This window comes from Lepus europaeus, chromosome 6, assembly GCF_033115175.1.
Source record: "Lepus europaeus isolate LE1 chromosome 6, mLepTim1.pri, whole genome shotgun sequence".
Lineage (NCBI taxonomy): Eukaryota > Metazoa > Chordata > Mammalia > Lagomorpha > Leporidae > Lepus > Lepus europaeus.
This window is the reverse complement of record NC_084832.1, coordinates 130,832,913-130,855,969: the sequence shown is the minus strand read 5'-3', so window position 1 is coordinate 130,855,969 and position 23,057 is coordinate 130,832,913. Positions and strand designations below refer to the sequence as shown.

Here is a 23,057-nt window from a genome sequence, read left to right as displayed (position 1 = left end):
TTCTTTTTTTCTTAAATATTTATTTATTTATTTGAAAGCCAGAGTTATACAGAGAGAGGAGAGGAGAGGGAGGGAGGGAGGGAGGGAGGGAGAGAGAGAGAGAGAGACACAGAAAGAGAGTTCTTCCATCTGCTGGTTCACTCCCCAATTGGCTGCAACGACCAGAGCTGCGCCAATCCAAAGCCAGGAGCCAGGAGCTTCTTCTGGGTCTCCCACGTGGGTGCAGGGGCCCAAGCACTTGGGCCATCCTCTACTGCTTTCCCAGGCCATAGCTGAGAGCTGGGTGGGAAGTGGAGCAGCTGGGTCTCAAACCGGTGCCCATATGGGATGCCAGCACTGCAGGCCAGGGTGTTAACCCGCTGCGCCACAGCGCCAGCCTCTCAATGTTCTTATAAATTGAGTGGCACATAAACTTTCTCTCCAAGCTCAATTTAGTAACAAAACCCTAAAATAACTAACTGTCGCAATACTTTATTTAACAAGTAATCAAAATGGTGACAATGATTGATGGCATCCTTGTTTTAAAAAAAAAGGAATCCATCTTTAGAAAAGAACAAAAGGATCTTAATTTTTTCCCATTATTTTTAAATCTGAAAGGCAGAGAGACAGAGACAGAACCTGCATTGTGTCACTCCTTAGATGCCCCAGCAGCTGGGCTCGGACATAGCCCAGGCCAAGGCAGGAGCCAGGGAGCCTGTTCCAGTGTCTCTCAGGGGTGGCAGGGCCTGAGTGAGTGGACCGTACCTCCCAGGGTAGCAGGAAGCTGGGCTGGAGCCAGACTCCCCAGAATGGGACACGGGTACCCGAACGTCTCCTGACTGCTCTGCCAGAAGCCCACCCCCTAGCGACCTTACTCTATTTCTGCCAGCGCTCTCTCCGCGCCTTCTCCGCGGTCAGAGCCTAGCCTGTGTTTCCGGAGACTGCGGTACAGTTCTGCACCCGGCACGGAGACGGCACGGTGCGCAGCACCGCCTGCCGAGTGCTTCTTCCCTCCTTCTTTGTTCTCAGCGGCGCTCTGCTGCTGGCGTGTCTCAGGCCGCACCGCTCCTGTCCCGCCTGTGATCTGTGGGACTGGAAGGGTCACCGACTAGAATCACATGATGCGCAGGTGGGTTCAACGTGCAATTCCAACGAGGTTGGACTCCATGCGACTCTGAGACACTTCCTTTTGGCTTTCTCTGGTTTCTTGGTGGCATTACTGACAATCTGATCAGTGAAAGCTTTGCAGACTTGGAATAGATGAATTCTAAGTCTTCCTTCAGGTTAAGATGCTGGGGTTGGAAGGTCAACGCTATGAGCTATGGTCACAACTATTATCTGGTGATGGAGCCGCCGCACTGTGCCGATGGGTGACCTCACCAACCACGACACGGAACGCCATGGCGCCGAGTGCTGGGAAAATTCTCTGAGGTACAAGTATTTAGATCTCCCATCTTAAAAGGTTTCTTTGGGGAACATATCTTCAGGGTAGAGTGTGGTGAAGGAACAGATCGGGGTAACTGGTATACCTGTCACCTCAGCAGGTGTTGGGAAAGTCGCATTCTGATCGGGTGTTCTGAAATACCTGTTGTCAGCCAGGGTTCTACACTGCTGTGCTCCAGAGCGCGGAGGGCCGAGCGGCCCCTCTCCACCCCTGCCTGCTGCACACCCGCCCCAGGGCCCGGGAACCCCTGCTGTATTCTCTGCTGCCCCGAGATCCATGTTCACCTGCACACGTAAGAGAGCACCAGTGCGGTCTCTGCCTGCCCCGAGATCCATGTTCACCTGCACAGGTAAGAGAGCACCAGTGCGGTCTCTGCCTGCCCCGAGATCCATGTTCACCTGCACACGTAAGAGAGCACCAGTGCGGTCTCTGCCTGCCCCGATGTCCTCCAGGTCTATCCCTTCTGCTGCAACTGATGGGATTTCAGTGTGTGTGTGTGTGTGTGTGGAGGCAGCGTGAGATCCACTGTGTAAACACTGCACTTCTTCATCCCGTCACTGCTGCTGGACACCACGCCGGCTGTTTCTGGGCTGTGATGAACAGCGCTGCAGTCAGCATGGGAGCGCGGATGTCACCCTGGCTTTCATTCCCTTGGGTAAGCACCAGCAGTGCGACTGCGGGACCTGGACGGTGCTACTGTTAGCGTTTGGAGGCCCCTCCATGCTGCTTCCCACAGTGGCTAACCAACCTCACTCTGCACCCGCGGTGTCCGAGCGCCCTCTTTCTCTACATCCTCATCAGCGTTTATTATTGTTCGTCTTTTGGATACTAGCCTTCTAACTGTGGGGAGGTAGTGACTCATTTAGTTTCCAAATGGCATTTCCGGATATCAGTGACGTTCAGTAGTCTTTGATACGTTTTGAAGACATCTTCATATCATCTTTTGAGAAATGTCTATTTGGGTCATTTGCTCAGTTTAAAAAAAATTTCTGGCCACTTGCTTGTTTGCATCTTTACATATCCTGGAAATCAGTCTCCTGTCAGATAAGCTGTCTGTAAATGTTTTCTCCAGCCCCGTAGGCTCGCTCTCACTGCTTCTTTGGCTGTGCAGAAGGTTCTGCCTTGATGTAATCCCTTCATCAATTCTTGCTTCTCCTGCCAGCGCTTGGGGTCATATCCAAAAAAGGTTTGCCCAGACCCATGTCCTGATGTGTTCCTCCTGTTTCCTATTTGTTTCAGCTTCCGGTCTTAAAGTGGATCAAAGACCTAAATGTGAGTTCACTTTTGTAAGAAGTGAGACAGGGGTCCAGTTTGTTTTCCTGCATACAGACACCCACTTTTCCCAGCACCACTGACTGAACCGGCTTCTTGTATTGTTCAGCCACGGGCTGCCTTTGTGGAAACAGGTGGATTTCCTTCTGCATTCTTGGTTCTGTTCCGTCAGTCTGTGCACCTGTTTTCACGCCAGTACCAGGCTGCTTTGGTCATTGGAGCTTTATAGGATTGTTTGAAATCAGGCATTGTGATACCGCCTGTTTTGTGCTTTTACTCAGGCTTGCTTTGGCTACTTGGGGTCTTGTTCTGTACATATTTTGGGAGTGTTTTTCCTACTTCTGTGAAGAATGTCATTGGTATTTTCATCGTGCACTGAATCTGAGCATCACTTGAGGAAGTACGGACATTTTACCGCACTCCTCTGTGCCTCAGCTTTGCAGCCCGCTGCTCACAGAGCAGTGCTGAACTGGACCGGGGCCTTTTTCTGATCAGGTCTGCTGCCGCAATGTTCCATGTTGACCGCTCTGCGTCTGTTGAGCCGTCCCCACGTGGCCAGGGTGGCCCTCTCAATCGTGGCCTAGAGGCCTTTATGTGTTGCCTTTGACTTGCTGGCATTTCTGTTGAGAATTTTCGCCCCGGGGCTACTGGTCTGTACTGGTCGTTCACTGTGTTGTCCGGTTATGACATCAGGGTAACACTGGCCTCTAGAAGGGATCTGGTGGGGCCTCCTCCCTTCAGGACATTGAAAGAACTCTGCTTACACTCACCAGGGAAGCCTCTAGTCATGGGAGACCTCCCCTTGGTGATGCAGTCTCGTCCCGCGCCGTTGGCCTGCTCAGTCTTGGTAGGCTTATCCACTGCTGGTCTACGGGTGGGGGTGCCGGTGCCGTGACAGTCCTCTTCACCCTCTGTAATTCTGTATCAGAATGTTCTAGCGCCTCCTTTTCCATCACTGATGTTATTTATTTGAGTCTTCTTTCTTTCCCTCCTGGGTTAGCCTACCTAAATATCAGTTTTGTATTTTTCAGAAAATGAACTGTTCATTTCATCGATCTTTTCTATATTTTTTAGTTTCCATTTCATTTATTTCTGCTCTGATCTTGGTTATTCTGCTAATTCTGGGTCTGGCTTGTTCTTTGTTCCCTGAGTTGCACAGCTAGGTTGCTTACTTGACATTTTTCTGCATTTCTGATGTAGGCGCTTGTGCTGTACACTACCCTCTGTGTACTGTGGCCCACAGATTAATTTCAAATTTCACTTTTGATTTCAAGATAGTGTTGCTGAACTTCCATTCACTTACACAATGTCTGCGGTTCCTGTTGTTGATTTCTAGTTCATTCACTGTGGTTAGAGAAGACACAGGACAGAGTTTCTTTCTTTCCAACACTTCTTTTAGGGCCTATCATATGGCCCATCTGGGGAATTTTCCATGTGCTAATGAGTAGAGTATGTATTCTGCAGCCGCTGGATAAAAGGTCTCATCTCTTTGTCTTTACATGACATTTGCCATCATTCAGTGTCCTCTGGTGGATTTCAGTAACAACCTGGATCTTACAACTCGTGGGGCTTCTCCTTTTTTTTTTTTTATTTGAAAGGCAGAGTTGGCTGGTGCTGCGGCTCACTAGGCTAATCCTCCGCCTTGCAGCGCCGGCACCCCAGGTTCTAGTCCCAGTTGGGGCGCTGGTTCTGTCCCGGTTGCTCCTCTTCCAGTCCAGCTCTCTGCTGTGGCCCGGGAGTGCAGTGGAGGATGCCCCAAGTGCTTGGATCCTACACCCACATCCCACATGGGAGACCAGGAGGAAGCACCTGGCTCCTGGCTTCGGATCGGCGCAGTGCCAGCCGTGGCAGCCATTTGGGGGGTGAACCAATGGAAAAGGAAGACCTTTGTCTCTGTCTCCCTCTCTCACTGTCTAACTCTGCCTGTCAAAAGAAAAAAAAAAAAAAGAAAGGCAGAGTAACAGAGAGCCAGAGGCAGAGAGGGAGAAAGCTCTTACATCTGGTTCACTCCCCAGATGGCCGCAACATCTGGAGCTGCGCCAATCCGAAGCCAGCAGCTTCTTCCGGGTCTCCCATGCAGGTGCAGGGGCCAAAGGACCTGGGCCATCCTCTACTGTTTTCCTAGGCCATAGCTGAGAGCTGGACAGGAAGTAGAGCAGCTGGGTCTTGAACCAGGGCCCACATGGGATGCCATAACTGCAGGTGGTGGCTCTACTCACTACTCCACAGCGCTGGCCCCCGGCTTTTCCATTCTTAAGCTATGAGGCTGTGGTGCTGTGGCATAGTAGGCTAAGCCTCTGCCTGTGGCGCTAGCGCTGGCACCCCAAAGGGGCACCGGTTCGAATCATGGCTGCTCCACTTAAGATCTGGCTCCCTGATAATGGCCTAGGAAAGCAGTAGAAGATGGCCTAAGTCCTTGGGCCCCTGCACCAGCATGGGAGACCTGGAAAAACCTCCTGGTTCCTGACTTCAGATAGGATCAGCTCTGGCCATTGCAGCCATGCGGAGAGTGAACCAGTGAATGGACGACCTCTCTCTCAGTCTCTCCCTCTATCTGTAACTCTGCCTCTCAAATAGATAAATCTTTTTAAAAAATGCGAAGCTATTCTCCATCATTCTCCCTGTGACCACTCGAAAGTGTCAGGACAGAAGTGGAGCAGCTGGGACTCAAACGGGCACCCATGTGGGGTGCTGGTACTGCAGGCAGATGCTTAACCTGCTGTGCCACAGCACCGGCCCCCAAAGTGTTGTCTTTTAAACCAAGCCATAAAACAATTTGGTCTCTTAACTTCAATTTTTTACCCTTTTTTTGGAGTTGGATTGAAAAGAAAGCAACTGAAAAAACAAAAGTCTAGCAACCGTGCTGAAATGGCACACGTAGGGTTACGTCACAAGAAAGCCTGTTCAAGAGGAAGCGGAACTTGCCTGCACGTGGTGTGGTTGCCCTGCCCCGTGTAGGGGTTCCCCTTGCTTTTGTTTTTGAAGTCGGCGATGTTGAAGAAGGAGAGGGTGTTGTTGATGTAGCCTTCCATGGTGGGCTGCGTGTGGTTCCCGTAGGGCGGGATGGAGAAGGACCAGTAGTACACCAGGCGGGGGATCATGTCCGACGTGAACGCGATGATCATAGCCTGTGTTGGGAGGAGAACGAGGGGCAGGAACTCAGAGCGCTTAAGGCCCAGTTAGAAGTCACCCACAGCTGCTGGTTTACCAAGCTAGGTTTTTGTTTGTTTGTTTTTTAGGATCTGGAAGCCTTCATTCTTTCTTCATCGTGAAATACATTTTACAGTGGAGTGCATTTCCCTTGTTCTTCCATGCTAAGGGGATGTCTGCAGCCCACCTGCAGCTCACGTGTGCACGCCTGGCAGTTGCCTGTCGGGTTTCTTAAGTGCTGTAAACGCGTGTATTCAGGATAACGCAAACCAGGGTACTGTGGACAAACCCAGAGTTGCCTGCAAATATTCTATGTATGTTAGTACTTGGTAAAACTTGGGGATGAAATTCAGTTTTAACCTTCCTTGGCTTAGATTTAGATGTTCATAGATGTCACAGTGAAACCAGTACTAGGAAAAAATAGCTCTAGGTAGTTACTTTGTAGAGCACAGGATTGGCACACAACTGACTGTTATGTTATTGCTCATAGAAATAGAATTGCAAACCGCGTTTTAATCCCAAGCTCAGCAGTGGCCTCAGATTCACAGTCTGCCTCCACCCCGGTATCCCGACCCACGTAGACAGGTGCACCCAGGGCCTGCTTCTCAGCCCTGACAACCGACCTGGGTTTGCTGCTTTGGCAGTGCGAGCATTTTTCAGATGAAACGGAAGCGTGGGTAGCTCGGCTTTCTACTGGCTTGTCCCCTTCAGAGAGCTCACCAGGGATGGCAGTGTTGTCAGATCTAGCGTCTAAGTCTCTAAACCTCCCAAAGATTAAATGGACTAAGTTATGAATTATTGAGTAACAGAACTTGCGTGCCTACATAAAAGGAACAAATATGGGTCAATTATGCAGCTGTGTGTGTGTCAGGCAGACATCTACGGGGATGTAAAGCTATTAGGAATTACATGCGTTTTCTCCAATTCTTTAACTTGGGCTCTAAACTCTCTGATGTGCGAAGGCAGAAGAAAGGAATTTAAGGAGTTTAAGAAATCTTAAACTCAATTCCATGCAAGCCGACAGTGCTAATTAGTCCATCAAGAACGGAAGCCCAAGCACAGACATGTTCTAGGCTCCATAATCTGAACATAAGGTTGAGGCGCAGTGAGACCTCGACCAAGAAGCAAGACCTCAGCAAAGCAATCGGGGCTTTCCCAGTGCAAAATCTCCCCGCGAGGAGCAGCTCTGTGGCTTCCTGGGATGTGGAGGTGTGTGCATCTCTGTGCGCTGTCTGCACCTGCCCGCGCCTCCTCTGCCTGGACTCCAGTGGATTCCATCTGCCAGCTCCCACGGACCCCCGTCTTCTCCCACAATCACCTGCGGCTGTGCCTCACGAGGCTCGCTCCCGCAGGAGACATCCCCTACCTTCCTCCTGAACTGTGCTGCTGCCACGCACGGATGCAGCCTGCTTCCTCCTGCACGCTGTTCTGCAGGCAGCCTTCCATTTACATCAAAACAAGTTAAAGCTGGCCTGTAACAGCAGATGTTCCAAATGATACTGCTCTGTCAATTCGGCTTATTTATCGAGCCAACAGCTTGAAAACACGTCATTTTACATCAGACTCCTGCTTGAGGCCTCCTCCCGCCCCCCGTGGCCACTTTCTTCTTGCTCCGTGTCATGTTAGGTCGTGCAGGTGCCCACAGGGTGTATACGGGAGAGGACAGTAGATACACGTTCAATGCTTGCCTATGGGGATGCCTGTCTGCACTGCACTGTGGACATGTAGCAAAGCCTCCATAGTTTAGCTGTCCCAGGGCAAACTCTAAGCCATGGTAACTGTGGAACAGTGGCAGCCATGAGCCGGCCTGTGTCTGCACAGACGCACACGCAGGGTAGCCCTGGAGATGGCTGATCCCCCGTGGGCTAATGGAGAGGAGCCTCAGGTGGACAGTGCGGAGATGCCTCACGGTATCACGCGGAGGAACCGGGAGCCTGAGACAGCTGAACTCGAAACAGTTTCCAATGTGGATGCACAGGGTTTTCTGGAAGCACCCAGGTGTGCACCTGTGCCCTGCTAGGGCCCTGCAGCTGCGCACAGGGGACCCGCCTGCACCCTGCAGCGCCTGCAGCCTCCCAGGAGCACAGGGGAGGGCGTGCGCTTCTGGCTGAAGGGAGGCTGTAGCACACGAGCTGCTGTGGTTTGCAAGTAGGGAGACTCGCGTTCAGATACGCTGAGCGTCCGGGAGTATGGTGACTGCTGGGCTCCAGATAAGCGTGTTTGACTGCACGAACTGCAACTACAGTGTGGACGGTGACTCATTTTGCGACTGTTTTGTCTGCCTGGGGGCCTGGCAGTCCTGTGCCACTCGCTGTGGGTAAGGATGGTGAGTTACGCTGAGGGAGCAGCAGCTCCCAGCCGGCAAGGACCAGGCCCCGGGCCTCCACTCACTGAGGCCACGTGGTAGGGAGTGACTCACTCATTCTCAAATACCCTGGCCTGGCCCAAGGCCCCACCACTGGGAGGCACTCGGGAGGTGCCCGGCGTCGGAGCCTGGGAACACACAGTGCTGGTTCTGTTCTCTTTCTGCAGGTGCTTGTGGGAAAGGCTGGGCCTCCAGGCGAGTGAGACGTGATAAACTGATGAGTGGGGAAGACGGGCTATGGGCGAGCGTGGCAGCAACGCGGGTGGAGACGGCTCTGGTGTTAAGGACACTTCTAGGGAGAGGGAGGTCCTGGAATCGGCTGGCATGGAAAGCGCTCTGCCCCAGAGCTCCCTGCAGGTCTGTGCGTGAGCAGGGACTGTTCAGTGGGTCCACAGGGGCTCAGGCTGTCGGCACTCAGTCCTGACCTGCACAGCTGGGCACACAGTGGGTGAGGCCGTGTCGGGGGCGGGTGGGAACACTGCTGGACACGCCCCAGGCCCACCTCCTGTCCAAGTCGCTGGCCTCCGAGTGCACGGAGCGTTGACGGCCCGTGCGTCGGTACTTTGGAGGACAGAGCGAGGGAGAGGGCCCTGACGCTGCACACGAGCAGCCCTCTGGGTGCCTGATCAGCGCACTTCGCGTAACTCCCTTCCTAGGTAGGCCGGCGCTCAAAGTGCCCGCGCCACATTCCTCCTGGCTAGAAAGGTCAGCATGTGAGCAATCACCTCGGCAGGTCTGATGCTGTCCATCAAGAAAACGATGCAGAAAGCGTGCATGGTTTGCTGCACCACGACCACTATGCACAGACGGCCGCCCCGGCACCTCCCTCCCGCCCCCGTGCCGTGCGGACCCGCCGCATCTACTCACGTTGGTCACCACGGCCAGAATGGCTATTCCTTGCATGATGGGCTGCCACGCGCCGATGTCCCGGGCCTTCTCTGGCACCAAGCGTCTAAACTGGGTGGTGAGTTTCCACGCGTCCACTCTGATCTCCAGTATGTTGTTCACCAGGGCCAGCAGCGGGGCCAGTGGGAAAGAGGCCACAAATAAGGTGACGAAGCCAAACTGAATAACTGCCAATGGAATGGACACACATCACAGACGGGCGGATGGAGGCGGGCAGCGTCTCCTTCCTCACGCGAGGAAAGGAGAAGGCAGACGCCCACGGCACACCATGACCATGTTCTCCAGTGAAAGAATCAAACACAAACACGGGCTCTCTGGGAAGACGGCAAGGCCGGCCTGGCCCCCTTCCCAGGTGCGCACGCCACACAACAGCACACGTGTGGCCGTCTCTGCAGCCAGCACGCCCTGAGGTGAGACGGAGCACTCCCAGCAGGTTCCTGGCGCTCAGGCGCAGCTCACAGCCCTGGCGGATGGCTGCAATGGAGGCCACGTAGGGACCATGGGGGCTCCGAGTTTACCAGAAGGGATGGGCCTGGGGAGGTAGTGTGGCTCCTGCAAATGCAGGTGGTGGCAGTGAGTGTCTGGAGGCCACTGTAACACACGTGGGGACACGGCAGGGCCGAGCGGTGGCTGGACACCCTTCCTCTGTGATGTGCGTGCCTGGCCACAAATGGGGCACCAGACTTGGGGTGAGCTGCATCGCAGGCCAAAGAGCTGCTCTGAGCCCTCCCCCGCGACTGGCAGGCCCTCAGAGGAATCGTGCGCAGGCACGTGGCTGGCTAGGGGGGTGGCGGCTGCTGTCCCTTTAGTCCAGCTGCTGGGACACGAGCGGAGTACGTGCTGCCCACGGGGCGGCCGAGGGCACGTGGCAGAGCAGCATAGGCTGGAAGGGCCCGGCGGGAGATGGGAGCACCGCACTCAGAGACGTCCCACAGGCAAGCACCAGAGCCGGCGACATCACACGGGCAGTGGCGAGCAGTGATGGCAACGTCCGCGCTCACCTCATGCTACGTAAGCTCAGCACCTCTGGGGCCGGGCGAGGGCTAGAAACGTGGGCAGGGGTCAGAGTGCGATGGGGCCAGTGGGCAAGGGCGCGTCTCCCAGCCAACATAGAGGCCAGCAGTCGAACCTGCTGGGACCCAGGCCAACACCCCAGAGACAGACACCACTTGGAGGGACGACCCAGGCACAGACCATTAGGGATAGATGAACGACTCAAGGCAGACAGAGGAGGATGAACGAACATGGAGGGAGGTGCCCAGCTCTCACTGGACACACTCCAGTTTGGAGATACAGCACGATTCTGTTTTTTTTTTTCTGCAGAGTGATGTAGAATTCAGTGCAAATTCAGGTAGGAATCTCCAGTGGATTCAAGGAAACAAGCTGGAAGGTGTAAGCAGACGAAGGAAGGAAGAGGCTGCTCTCTGGGGCGGCATGAGAGACAGCAGCCCCAGAGACGGGGAAACACACAGCGAGCCGTGCGCACAGCAGCACTTCAGACCAGGGCACGCGGACGGAGAGGTGCAAGGGCTCATGGGAGTTCAACACGTGAGCAAACTGGCTCCCAGAACCAGCCAGGCAGCTCAGCCAGTGGGATACCTAGGATGGGGTGACCACCTCAGAACATTCCAGATGGATTAAAATCTTTACATTAAAAAACAAAGCACCAGGAAAAAAATCAACGTGGTGTAAACCTGATATTCAGTTGAGAAGAGCTTTAGAAGCAATTTCTGAAATCAAGAACCACACGAGGCCGGGCTGCTGAGCAGGCAAACACAGCCACCGGTCCCACAGCCCCCACAGGAGCGTGCCTGGCCTGACGCCTCAGGACCCCACGGGGCTCCCTCACATTCCGCACACCCTGCCTCCCTTCCGTCACCCTACCCGACTGCCCCTCCACCACCCGCTCCCCTGCCCCACACCGCAGCTCCCCTGCTCCTCCTGGCTGGGAGGGGCCGCAGCCCACGCCACATCAGTCTTGTTCTGTGGTCACTGGCTGCTCTGGCCACAGCCAACCACCTCCTTCGGCATGGAGTGCCTTCCCCCTGGTTGCTGTTTTACACAGTGATGGTTAAAATCCCGCCAAGTCACAGTGACACTGCTGCTCCCACTTTGGAGCCTGGCTCAGCGGGGAGGCGTGCTTCAGCTTACTCCTTCCCCTGATTTCCCAGCATGCTCCTTTCGGTCCTGTTCCCATCCCCCAGGGCAGTGTCCCCACCTCCACACACTGGATGACAGCGGGCTTGCTCCACCTGCTCTCTCCCTTCAAACGCCCCCTCCCCCAGACCTCCCCAGCCCTCTGCCAGTCTCCCTGGCTTTCCTGCTAGGTTGACCCCCTGCCATGGACACCACACACTCCAAATGCCCGAGGCAGGATCACCCACTGGGTGCCACAGGCCCCTCCTGGGAGACGCTGCTTCTCACCTGTACTCTGGGTCACCTCTACACCTGTCACCCTTGTCTGCTCGACATTCCTGTGCCTCCAGCCGCCTCCATGTACCTGGGTTACCTGCTGTAGCCCCCAACCTGTCCCATTCCACCAAATGTGGGCCACATCCGTGTTATCTGCCCCTAGACACAACACGCGGCGGTTCACTATCATCCACCAGAGCTCTGGTCCCCCAGCTGAGCACACGAGACGCTCCATGACATGGCCGCTGCGTACCTGATACTCCTCCATGGGTCCTGTGTCCCAGCCACCTGGTGATCTCTAACTGACCACACTGCTTTGTGCCCGTGCACTTTAAGTGTGTGTACCTCTGCGGAAAACATCCAGTCCCTTCTCTGTGCCTAAGCCAACTTCCACTCGCCCTCCAACCGCTGGTCAAGGGCACCTGCTAGGGTGGTCTTATCTGCCTTCTCCGTGGCATCCCCCCACTGCTACCCTCCGGGAGGGCAGGAGCCAGGTCTCTCCTGCGTCCCCAGCAGCTGACAGTGGTTGGCATGTGCAGGGGCTCAAGGGAGAGCTCCCCATGCAAAGTTGGGAGCCTTCAGTGTAGGTGGTGGGCAGGGCTGTGTCCTGCAGGGGGCACCACAGGTGCGAGATAGTGAGGCCCGGCTAACGCTGGAGGCTTAGGTTACCCAGAGGAAAGAACAAATGCAGGCCTGGGTTTTACCGGATCTGAAAAAGGTAACTTGGAGAGGGAGGAAGGGACTGGACGGGGCGGCACGGCAGGGCACTCACCTCCGGCACCTGCCCTCGGGGAAGGCGCCGCCACGTTCAGGAGCCCGGCCTGTGCTGTCTCAAGGGCAAAGCGGGCGAGGCTGTGCCCACGACCAAGGACCATGCTGAGGCAGGAAGGTATTATTTGGATAACAGGAAGACAATTTAATAAATCTAGAAATCTATCTGCAACAGCTGTTCGTCTACCCTTTCACGTGGGGTCAGGCCAAGTTATTTAGCTAGGAACTCTCTTAATCAGGCTGTGAATCCGCGGTCTTGTCAACTTCTCCCCAGAGCACAGCCGCCCAGCCAGCTCTTCTCTCTACAGCATTTAGTTGGCTAATCAACTACAGGAAAATAACTTTTTTTTTCCTGGGGCTAAAATAACAAATGCCCTCCTGCTGCAGGGTGCTGTCACCAACACCGAGGGCGCTCCAGGGAGGAATATTTACAATCAGGACTCGCTTTGGAGTAACAGGTAATTATCCTGCAGTCGTTTTGAGAATAGGCAGAAGAAAGAAAGGTCATTTCCACGGCAGCTACGCCCTTAATCCAATCCGGTCACCAAGCCTAGCAAACGCAGACATGAAATTCAAATCAGGCTCCAGGCTGGGCGGGCACTGTTGACTGGACGCCACAGATGAACCGCTGGCTCAGGGCAGGAGCCACGTGTTTCCATGTATAATGTATACTTTTTAAAAGCAGTTATTTTATGTATAGAATGCGACTGGATAAAAACCACCTTCTATCCAGACTTGTAAATGGGAACCGCCAAGCAGTGTCTCTGCAGACACCAATCCCCACGCATAAATGCAAGGCTCATCAACCCAGACTCTGTGCCTGTCTACGCTAAGCTTAAGAAAACAGGAATTCAACGCAACGGTTCGCCGGAAGGGCAGACACAAAGCTGTGGAGTCTCAGCTGTCAAGGTAGACACCGAACGCCATGCATACAAGACAAGACGGTGCTTCCTACGGAAATCTGTTCTGAACATGCAACTGAGGCCTCAACATCCGGTTCAGCAGAAGAAAACAGCCCAAGGAGACACACCAAGGACAGAGCGCTCAGGAGCCAGGGCCCCACGCTGACTCTTGCTTCCAGAAGAATGGTCCCCAGTGCACGGGGTCAATGGGAGGCAGAAACAAGCAGCCCAGCGAAACAGAAGGGACCCGCGACGGGGCGCTGGGACCCTGCAGGCTCTCGGAATCGACTCGGTGCAGAAGGGGAGGGGCCAGCAGCGGGGGCTGTGTGCACGGCGGCCCCGGCTGAGCCTGCGGCCTGACGGCGGTGGAGTTCACTCTGACACCCGCGCTGGGAGTACGTGGTGAGGCCGCGCCCCAGGGAGCCCTGCATCTCTGCACAGTACTCAACCCTGAGCTTGGACAGCACACACTGACGCACACGGCCCCCTGACTGGAAGGTCCAGCATGCCGTGGGGATGGACATGACCCCTGAGCCCAGTGACAGGTGCTGTAGGGACCCTGAAGCGACACGAAGGACTTACTCATCTCCAGGTACTCGTAAAACAAACCCAGCTTGCTCATGGCCTGCAGGTGGTAGTCCTGCTCCCAGCGCGGGGTCAGGTCCTCCGGCCCCGAAACCGAGTGATACCGTCCGATGAGGTTCATGATCCACCTGCCAAGGGAGCCGGTGACAAATCAGAATGCATGCCCGCCGCTCGCTCAGAGCTGACCCCGTAAGCGCCCAGGAAGCATCCTGCCTGCGTGCCTCGCACCCCCAACACGCCGCAAAGCAGGACCCGGGGCCCCATCAGAGCAGCTGCCACGACTTCCCCTCCTGCCTCCATTCCTGCGGGCAGTGGGGCTCTCAAGAGGCTGCTCCTCATCTCACAGTTTTCACCTGCCGCCATCATTCCAAAGGTCTTTCCCGGATGCACATAAACCAAGCTCAGACCCAGGGCCCTGGAGCTACAGAAAGCAGGGTGGGGAGGGGCTGGTGGCCAGGCACGGCCTCCCTGAGTGATGGCCGAGGGACGCCTAGATGGAGGTGAGCGAGGGTCCAGGCAGGGGGCCCAGCGACCATGGGGATGGAGGAGGCAGGTGCAGGCCTCCAGTGTTTCCCGGCCAGCAGGGAGGCTGGCGAGGCCCAGGCTGGGCGGAGAGACCACAGGGGAGCCCTGGTGCTTCCCACTCAGAGAGGAGCGTGGGCCCACAGCAGGTGCTGAGCAGACAAGGGACATCACTGAGGTCACACAGGTCCCAGGCCCTGTCCTCAGCCGCACAGTCTGAGGTCAGAGCCAAACGCTCCGCAGGGTCCCAGTGCAGGGCACAAAGATGCAGCCTGCCCGGCGCCCGGCACAGCCCTGGTGGGGGCTGCGCCGTTTCGGCGTGTGCCGTGGTGGTCTCGCTCCCCGAGCCCACAGCCCACGTACGCGCTTCCCCCTTCCGAAGGCCCGCCCGCCCGCTCCAGAAACCGGCCCAGACCTCGGCGCAGCCCAGCACTCACGGCAACAGCACCTCCTGGATGTTGTTCCAGATGGCCTTCCCGCCCATGATGATGGTCAGCTGCGTGGTCAGCTCCAGCAGGCAGCCGCCGGGGTCACACTGCAATGCCAGAGAAAACCCTGCTCACACCCTGGCTAACTCTGTGTTTCCGACGGCTCTTCTGTCCAGGCTTAACGACTCGGAAGGGCGGCCAGTGGTGACACCGGCCACCGAGCGGACGCACGCAGCAGCTCAAGTTGTCGGGACGGCCCAGCTGCACACGCACCTCCTCGTTCCTGTACTTCCCCAGCCAGTAGACGGGGTCGCCGGGGTAGCCCACGAATTTGCCCTTGAAGAAGGCGATGTAGAAGCAGGAGGAGTAGTAGTTGACGAACTGGAACAGGAACATCTTCATGGTGAGGCTGTTCTCGTAGTCGGACTGCGTCCTGGGGAGCTCTGCAGGGGCACGCGGAGGGGCAGCGCTGAGCCCTGAGCAGGCACAGCCCGCGAGGGCGCTCCGGACACCTGCGAGGGCGCTCCAGACGCCCGCACGGCCGCTGGCGAGCCTCCCTTCCCGCAAACGCGAGGGCCCACGGCAAAGGAAAAACGCACTTGACCCCACTGCTCCTGAGGACGCGCAGGCAGCCACAGGGGCTCCAATGAGCAGGTCTCGGGCCTAAACCGAGGCACGTGGCTTTGAACTCCCTGCTCAGTGGACGCCCTTGTCTCCCTGAACTGCAGGCGGGCGGGTCTGCTGGCAGAACCAAGCGACAGAACAGGAGCGGCCTCGGCAAGACAGGCAGGCGCGCCTGGAGTGGGGCTCCCATCAGCTGCATCCTTCCAGATGACCTCGACGTGGGCAGTGTGGGGGAGGCCCTCGACCTAAGCACTGCCCGGAACGCTGGCCAGGGCACATGCCAGAGCTGTACCCCCTTCATTTCCCACAGAGGCCGCAGGCAGCACGTTGTCGGCTGGAACAGCACCACCCACAGGAGCCTGACTCCACTCTCCCCAGGACCTCACCGAAGTTGGTGATCATGATGGCCACCTTCTCATAGATGGTGTTCAGGATCATGATGATGATGAAGCTGATGATGGAGGCGGTGATGGAGGTGGCCGTCTGCGGGGTCAGGTACTTCTGGATGGCCTCTGTTCCGTTGAGGGTCTTGGGAAGTTGGGCAGAGAACACGATGAACACGGACAGCCTGTAGACGATGATGCCGATCACAGAGGCGATGATGAGCAGGATCTGAAAGCAGGAGAAAGCCGTGGGAGACTCGTCACTCGTCTCATCTGGACTGAAACCAGCAAGGTGCACCTGTGACGCAAATCCTACAGCACCCCCCTGGGAGACAGACGGAAGACTGGGCGTGAGAACGGGAAAGGCACGGCAGTGGAGGGGGTGTGTCCAGCCGTGTTGGGCTGCCGCCAGCAGGGCAGCTGTGTGCAGGGTGTGAGCGGGAAGCTGCACATTCTGTACTTCCTGCGCAGTTTTCCTGCAAGCCTCCAGCTGCTCTGACAGACAGTAATGGGAAATAAAGTCTCTTCCACCAGCACGGAGGGGAGACCGCGAGTGTGTGCCCGTGGCGGGAAGTGTCCAGAACTAACGCGGACACCCCTGGGACAACTGGAGTATTCAGGTGCACACGCTGCATTCCCTTTCAGGGGCCAGCTTCCATCCTAACCCCACAGGTCCAGAGCGTCTCTGCAGGACAGGGAGCTTCGTGTGCCCCAGATGGCGGGCTTTTCCAGTGCTGCTACCTCTCCGGTCACAACCCTGGGTCAGGCACACTGCAGAGCACTGCTGGGTACCCCGTGCCAGGAACTGGTGGCTTCAGCTGGCTGGGATGTGGACCCATCCCAGCAGAGAGCCACAGCTCTGCTTTGGGGGCACAGCCCTGGGTAAGGAAGGTGCTGGGTGGCTGTAGACAGCAGGTGTCTCACCCCACAGGCCCCAGCCACGGCTGCTGGGACCGACCTTAAGCCCACGGAGACCCTGAGATGCGGGAGACACTGAGGGTGTCTCGGGAAGGGGCAGCTGCCCGCACCCCCCCCCCCCCCCCCCCCAGGAAGCCACTGCCAAGACCTCCCTGCTCGGGTAGGACGCGGGGGCTGGGACGCTGCTCCCTGGGAGTGGGGCTGCCAGCGGCACGGAGACACTGTTACCAAGGCTGTGCTCCACGCAGCCTGTGTTGACGCCACCCTCGGACCCTGAGCTTCCAGCTTCAGCAACCAAAAAATCCTAAGTGTTGATTTTCTGTTATCTACCGCTGAGGCTCCCAGGCATAAAAACAAACAGAGGAAAGGGGCGAGCGCTGTGGCTCGGGGCTGAGCCGCCGTCTGGGACCCCGATGTCCCAGACGAGTGCTGGTTTGAGTCCCACTTGCTCTGCTTCTGATCCAGCCCCTGCTTAGGCACCTGGAAGGCAGCAGAGGATGGCGCCAGGAGCTGGGGCCCTGCCACCCATGTGGAGACCCGGACACTGCTCGTGGCTTCAGCCTGGCCCAGCTCCGGCTGCTGCAGCCTTCTGGGGAGTGAACCAGCAGATGGAAGACTGCTCTTTCCCTCTGTCTTGCAAGCACATAATTATATCTTTTCAAAATGCAGGACAGCACTTGCCTTCTATCTACAAGTAGGCCCAACCCTTTCAGAACCACGCACTGCTCACATGTGGAAGACTTCTACGTCCCGAGTTTCTCCTCCCATGAAGTCCGACGTCAGCACATTTTCATGGGCACTCAGTATTCCAGGGTGTGGAGGGCTCGCAGAGGTATGCATGCATTTACATTTTTTACACCAAATAAACGTCCCACAACCTCTGCTGAGGATTCCCCTGTGTCTGAACGTCTACCGTGTGAACGTACACGCGTGTATAAAATGCTGCGATAAACGTGAGCATCCTGAGGAACTTCCCGATGAAGGGCTCCGAGAGCTCAACGAGCGACTAAGGCGCCCGAGCGCTTCCCAGGCTCCTGGCCCACAGCGCCGCCTGCTCTCCTCTCCGCAGGCTGCCTGGCCTAGCCCTCCCCAGCTCGGAGCTTCTGCTCCAAGCACAGGAATAGAATCTGAGGGGGAAACCTGCAGCTCCTGTGAGGGGCATTTCCCACTTCCCGGCCGATACTGTTTCTCCTCCACATATTCATGTTTTCTGCTTCTGGGGATGCTGAGAGCTGCAGAGTGCCAGGTGATCTGGACTCTTTAGTGATGTCTTACAGAATTTATTTATTTACTTGAGAGAGAACAGGTGCGTGCGCACTCTGCCCTCTGCTAGTTCTCCAATGTCATGGCCAGGCCAAAGCTGGGAACTGAAGTCCAGGCCTCCCGCCTGGGTGAAGCAGGAACCCGGCGACCTGAGCCATCGCTGCCGCTGCCCAGGGCCTGCACTGGCAGGAAGCTCGGCTCAGGAGCCAGGGCGCGCGTCAAACCCAGGCTCCCTGACGGGGGCCTGGGGGCAGTGTCTTGGCCGCTGGGCTCAACACCTGCTCCCCTGGTGCATTTAAAGTGTTAGCTCTTTGTTTGCCCTATTTATTAAACATTACTTTTGGCGTTTTAAACTTCAGATACTTTGCATGTTTGCCAATCTTTACATACTTCCCTCTGAAAACTTCTCCCATTGCTGATAAGTTTACAGAGTGCTTTGTCCATCCGGGGACTGTACCTGCCTCAGTGTTAGGCTTTTACGCTTTACATTTGGAAATGTTTCTGCGATTTCCTGGAGTACGTGCTTCAAAGCGTGGCTCCAAACTTCCTCGTCTTCCCAAGCAGCTAACAAGAATTCCGTTTATGGGACAATCTCTGTGTGTCCCTGGCGGTTAAGGTCCGTCTCAGCCGTAAATCATCACAGATGTAACCAGGCTGTTCTTAAGTCCAGAAAACTCTCAGTTTTTATATCACTAATATGATTTCATTAATAAATCCCAACTCAGTAAGTCCGGGTTAGAAATACCGCCTTGGGGCTGCCACCTGCAATACCGGCATCCCAAGTGGGCACCGGTTCGTGTCCCTGCTGCTCCACTTCTGATCCAGCTCCCTACCTGATGGCCTGGGGAAGCAGTGGAAGATGGCCCAAGTGCTTGGGCCCCTGCACCCACGTGGGAGACCCGGATGAAGCTCCTGGCTTCTGGCTGCAGCCTGGCCTAGTCCCAGCCATTGCAGCCATTTGGGGAGTGAACCAGGGGGTCAAAGACCTCTCTCTCTGACTTGCCCTCTCTCTCTTACCCTCTCTCTCTGACTCACCCTCTCTGACTTTCAAACAGATAAATAAACAAATCTTTATAAAAACAGAAATACTGGTTAAACTCTAGAATCATTTGCTAAAGGCTGCTTTTACTTTCTAGATTTCTTGTTGTATCTTTAGGTTAAAGGTATTTCTGGACGTTCTGTTTTGCTGTTGGAAAACTTTACAATGCTGGTACCTCCCATTTGGGATCCCCAGAACCAGGGTGATTCTGGCCCTCTGATGTGACCCACACGGGAGAACCAGCGCAGACGGCCACTCGGAAGCCTGCGGTGGCCGTGCAGCTCCCCGGGGACGCCTCTCTCCCGTCACAGGGGCTTCGGCCCCGCTTCAACGTCTGTGACCTTTGAGAGGGCCTGTTCAAACTCCCTGCGGGACGGCCGAGAGTTGTGGCAGGGAGCCTCTGGGAAGCCTCTTACCCAGAACAGGACGGCGCTGGCGCAGAGGGTGATTCGGATGCACTTGCCCCAGGCGGTGAAAGGGATGCGCTCCTCTTCCTAGAAAACACAGCAGCTCCCGTCAGCACAGCGGTTCTGCTCCTGCTCCCGGCAGGAGTCGGGCCGCTACAGTTTAAAGACCCTGCTTGTGCGCACAGGCTCCGTATCACAACCCCAGCTTCTGTGGTTAACCTCAGGCAGGCCCACACGACTCGCACCGGGGATTACGCGCACGTCACAGCACCACGCTCTGAGCCGCACTCCTGGGCTCGTCGGAGCCGCGGGAGTGACGACGACACCTGCACACGTGCACACGGGCAGCCCACAAGTCTCCTGGGCGTCTGCGTTCACAGTCGCCACCTGCAGGGGCCTACAAGCTACAGCTGCTGCCCGCCAGGCCTCGGGGACCCAGCTGCTGGGCAGCACACGGCCACGGTTCCTGTGCCACGTGGGAGGCTGTCATTTCTCAGTACTCAAAACTTCACGGACATCGAATTTTGACGTAGTTTCATCCTTACTTTCTGAACACACAAGCGTTCAGCAACACCCAGCCTGCCCCTGTCATGTCCACCGTGGGAGACAATGCCAGCTTCTATGACGAACCTCACTTTCTCCACGTATACAACGAGGGGGCCGCCTGCTCGCTCCGGGCCCTCTGTGTGCCGGAACCCGGCACGTCTGCCCTGGGACGTCGGCAGGTGCCCCTGCTAGTGGCACTGTCTTTCCAGGAGCGACCTGCGTTCAGAACCTGCTGTCCTGTGCTGATGGCTGTAAGTACCCGGCTCTAAAGTTCCCACATGCAGGGAAAGGAGCGAGGGCGCAGGGGACTGGACGGTCAGTGCGGGGTCACCGACACCGGACATACAGTTCTGCCTCTTATTCCCCAGGCACTCAGAGCAGCGGCCGAGCCCCCTCTCCAAGGACACGGATGCCCAGCACAGCGCCCAAATGCAAGTGGACTAGACGCTCACTCCTTATCTCCCGACTACAGGGTTGGAGCCCTGCTCTTCGCAACCAGAGGATGGAGCAGTGGCCCTGGCTCGGCGTGAAGTTAGGGGGCAGCTGGTCTGGGAGGATGGGGCTGCAGACGATGGGCGGTGGGAAACAGCGCCGAGTGTGAAGCCATGCCCTCCCTCGCACGTCGGTGTCACTGAGCTTTCTGGATGCACTTTGACCGTTAGTCTGAAACAGCACAGGTTTGTCTCCCACGTGCACTAAGCAGAACACACCCCAGGCTGCTGAGCGCCCTGGCGATGCAGTGGGGGCTCCAGGGTGCAGGTGCACCTGGTGAAGAGGCTGCCGGGAGTGCGCTCACCTGCGTGATCTCATTTATCACCACGTGCGTGCACTGCGCCTCGTACTCCGGCCGGGGCTGCTCCTCCTGCTGAAGCTCGACAGTGTCCCATTCGTACTCCAGCTCTGCCTGCCGCCGCTTCCAGAACTCCAGGAACAGGGTGACTGAGAGATGGACAGAAGAGGGTCAGGGGTCTGCAGGGACGGTGGGGCAATGAGCACACCCACAGGCACACACCCGGTGCTCGGTCACCCAGATCCAGGTCTGCAGGGACGGTGGGGCAATGAGAACACCCACAGGCACACACCCGGTGCTCGGTCACCCAGATCCGGGGTCTGGGGGCTCTGAGTGACACCTCGTGCACACACCCGGTGCTCGGTCACCCAGATCCAGGTCTGCAGGGACGGAGAGACATTGAGAACACCCACATGCACACACCCGGTGCTCGGTCACCCAGATCCAGGTGTGCAGGGACGGTGGGGCAATGAGCACACCCACATGCACACAGCCGGTGCTTGGTCACCCAGATCCGGGGTCTGGGGGCTCTGAGTGATACCTTGTGCACACACCCGGTGCTCGGTCACCCAGATCCAGGTCTGCAGGGACGGAGAGACATTGAGAACACCCACATGCACACAGCCGGTGCTCGGTCACCCAGATCCAGGTCTGCAGGGACGGTGGGGCAATGAGCACACCCACAGGCACACACCCGGTGCTCGGTCACCCAGATCCGGGGTCTGGGAGCTCTGAGTGACACCTCGTGCACACAGCCGGTGCTCGGTCACCCAGATCCGGGGTCTGGGGGCTCTGAGTGACACCTCGTGCACACACCCGGTGCTCGGTCACCCAGATCCAGGTGTGCAGGGACGGTGGGGCAATGAGCACACCCACATGCACACAGCCGGTGCTTGGTCACCCAGATCCGGGGTCTGGGGGCTCTGAGTGATACCTTGTGCACACACCCGGTGCTCGGTCACTCAGATCCAGGTCTGCAGGGACAGAGAGACAATGAGCACACCCACAGGCACACACCCGGTGCTCGGTCACCCAGATCCGGGGTCTGGGGGCTCTGAGTGACACCTCGTGCACACAGCCGGTGCTCGGTCACCCAGATCCAGGTCTGCAGGGACGGTGGGGCAATGAGCACACCCACAGGCACACACCCGGTGCTCGGTCACCCAGATCCGGGGTCTGGGGGCTCTGAGTGACACTTCGTGCACACACCCAGTGCTCGGTCACCCAGATCCAGGTCTGCAGGGACGGTGGGGCAATGAGCACACCCACAGGCACACACCCGGTGCTCGGTCACCCAGATACGGGGTCTGGGGGCTCTGAGTGACACCTCGTGCACACACCCGGTGCTCGGTCACCCAGATCCGGGGTCTGGGGGCTCTGAGTGACACCTCGTGCACACACCCAGTGCTCGGTCACCCAGATCCAGGTCTGCAGGGACGGTGGGGCAATGAGCACACCCACAGGCACACACCCGGTGCTCGGTCACCCAGATCCGGGGTCTGGGAGCTCTGAGTGACACCTCGTGCACACAGCCGGTGCTCGGTCACCCAGATCCGGGGTCTGGGGGCTCTGAGTGACACCTCGTGCACACACCCGGTGCTCGGTCACCCAGATCCAGGTGTGCAGGGACGGTGGGGCAATGAGCACACCCACATGCACACAGCCGGTGCTTGGTCACCCAGATCCGGGGTCTGGGGGCTCTGAGTGATACCTTGTGCACACACCCGGTGCTCGGTCACTCAGACCCAGGTCTGCAGGGACAGAGAGACATTGAGCACACCCACAGGCACACACCCGGTGCTCGGTCACCCAGATCCGGGGTCTGGGGGCTCTGAGTGACACCTCGTGCACACAGCCGGTGCTCGGTCACCCAGATCCAGGTCTGCAGGGACGGTGGGGCAATGAGCACACCCACAGGCACACACCCGGTGCTCGGTCACCCAGATCCGGGGTCTGGGGGCTCTGAGTGACACTTCGTGCACACACCCAGTGCTCGGTCACCCAGATCCAGGTCTGCAGGGACGGTGGGGCAATGAGCACACCCACAGGCACACACCCGGTGCTCGGTCACCCAGATCCGGGGTCTGGGGGCTCTGAGTGACACCTCGTGCACACACCCGGTGCTCGGTCACCCAGATCCGGGGTCTGGGGGCTCTGAATGACACCTCGTGCACACACCCGGTGCTCGGTCACCCAGATCCAGGTCTGCAGGGACGGAGAGACATTGAGAACACCCACAGGCATACACCCAGTGCTCGGTCACCCAGATCCGGGTGTGCAGGGACGGTGGGGCAATGAGAACACCCACAGGCACACACCTGGTGCTCGGTCACCCAGATCCGGGTGTGCAG

General features: G+C 57.2%; 1 protein-coding gene across 2 annotated transcripts in view; it reads right to left on the bottom strand.

The window, feature by feature from the left end:
* ANO6 (anoctamin 6) overlaps nucleotides 1-23,057 on the bottom strand; it is a 141,303-nt gene that overhangs the window by 4,093 nt on the left and 114,153 nt on the right. For both annotated transcript variants that reach the window (XM_062195106.1, XM_062195107.1), the window contains 8 exons: nucleotides 20,713-20,855; nucleotides 19,380-19,457; nucleotides 15,747-15,972; nucleotides 15,010-15,179; nucleotides 14,746-14,843; nucleotides 13,784-13,914; nucleotides 9,078-9,283; nucleotides 5,621-5,823 (listed from right to left, as the gene is read on the bottom strand). In XM_062195106.1, the coding sequence (XP_062051090.1) occupies nucleotides 5,621-5,823; nucleotides 9,078-9,283; nucleotides 13,784-13,914; nucleotides 14,746-14,843; nucleotides 15,010-15,179; nucleotides 15,747-15,972; nucleotides 19,380-19,457; nucleotides 20,713-20,855 (1,255 nt within the window). The remainder of the gene's footprint in view (nucleotides 1-5,620; nucleotides 5,824-9,077; nucleotides 9,284-13,783; nucleotides 13,915-14,745; nucleotides 14,844-15,009; nucleotides 15,180-15,746; nucleotides 15,973-19,379; nucleotides 19,458-20,712; nucleotides 20,856-23,057) is intronic.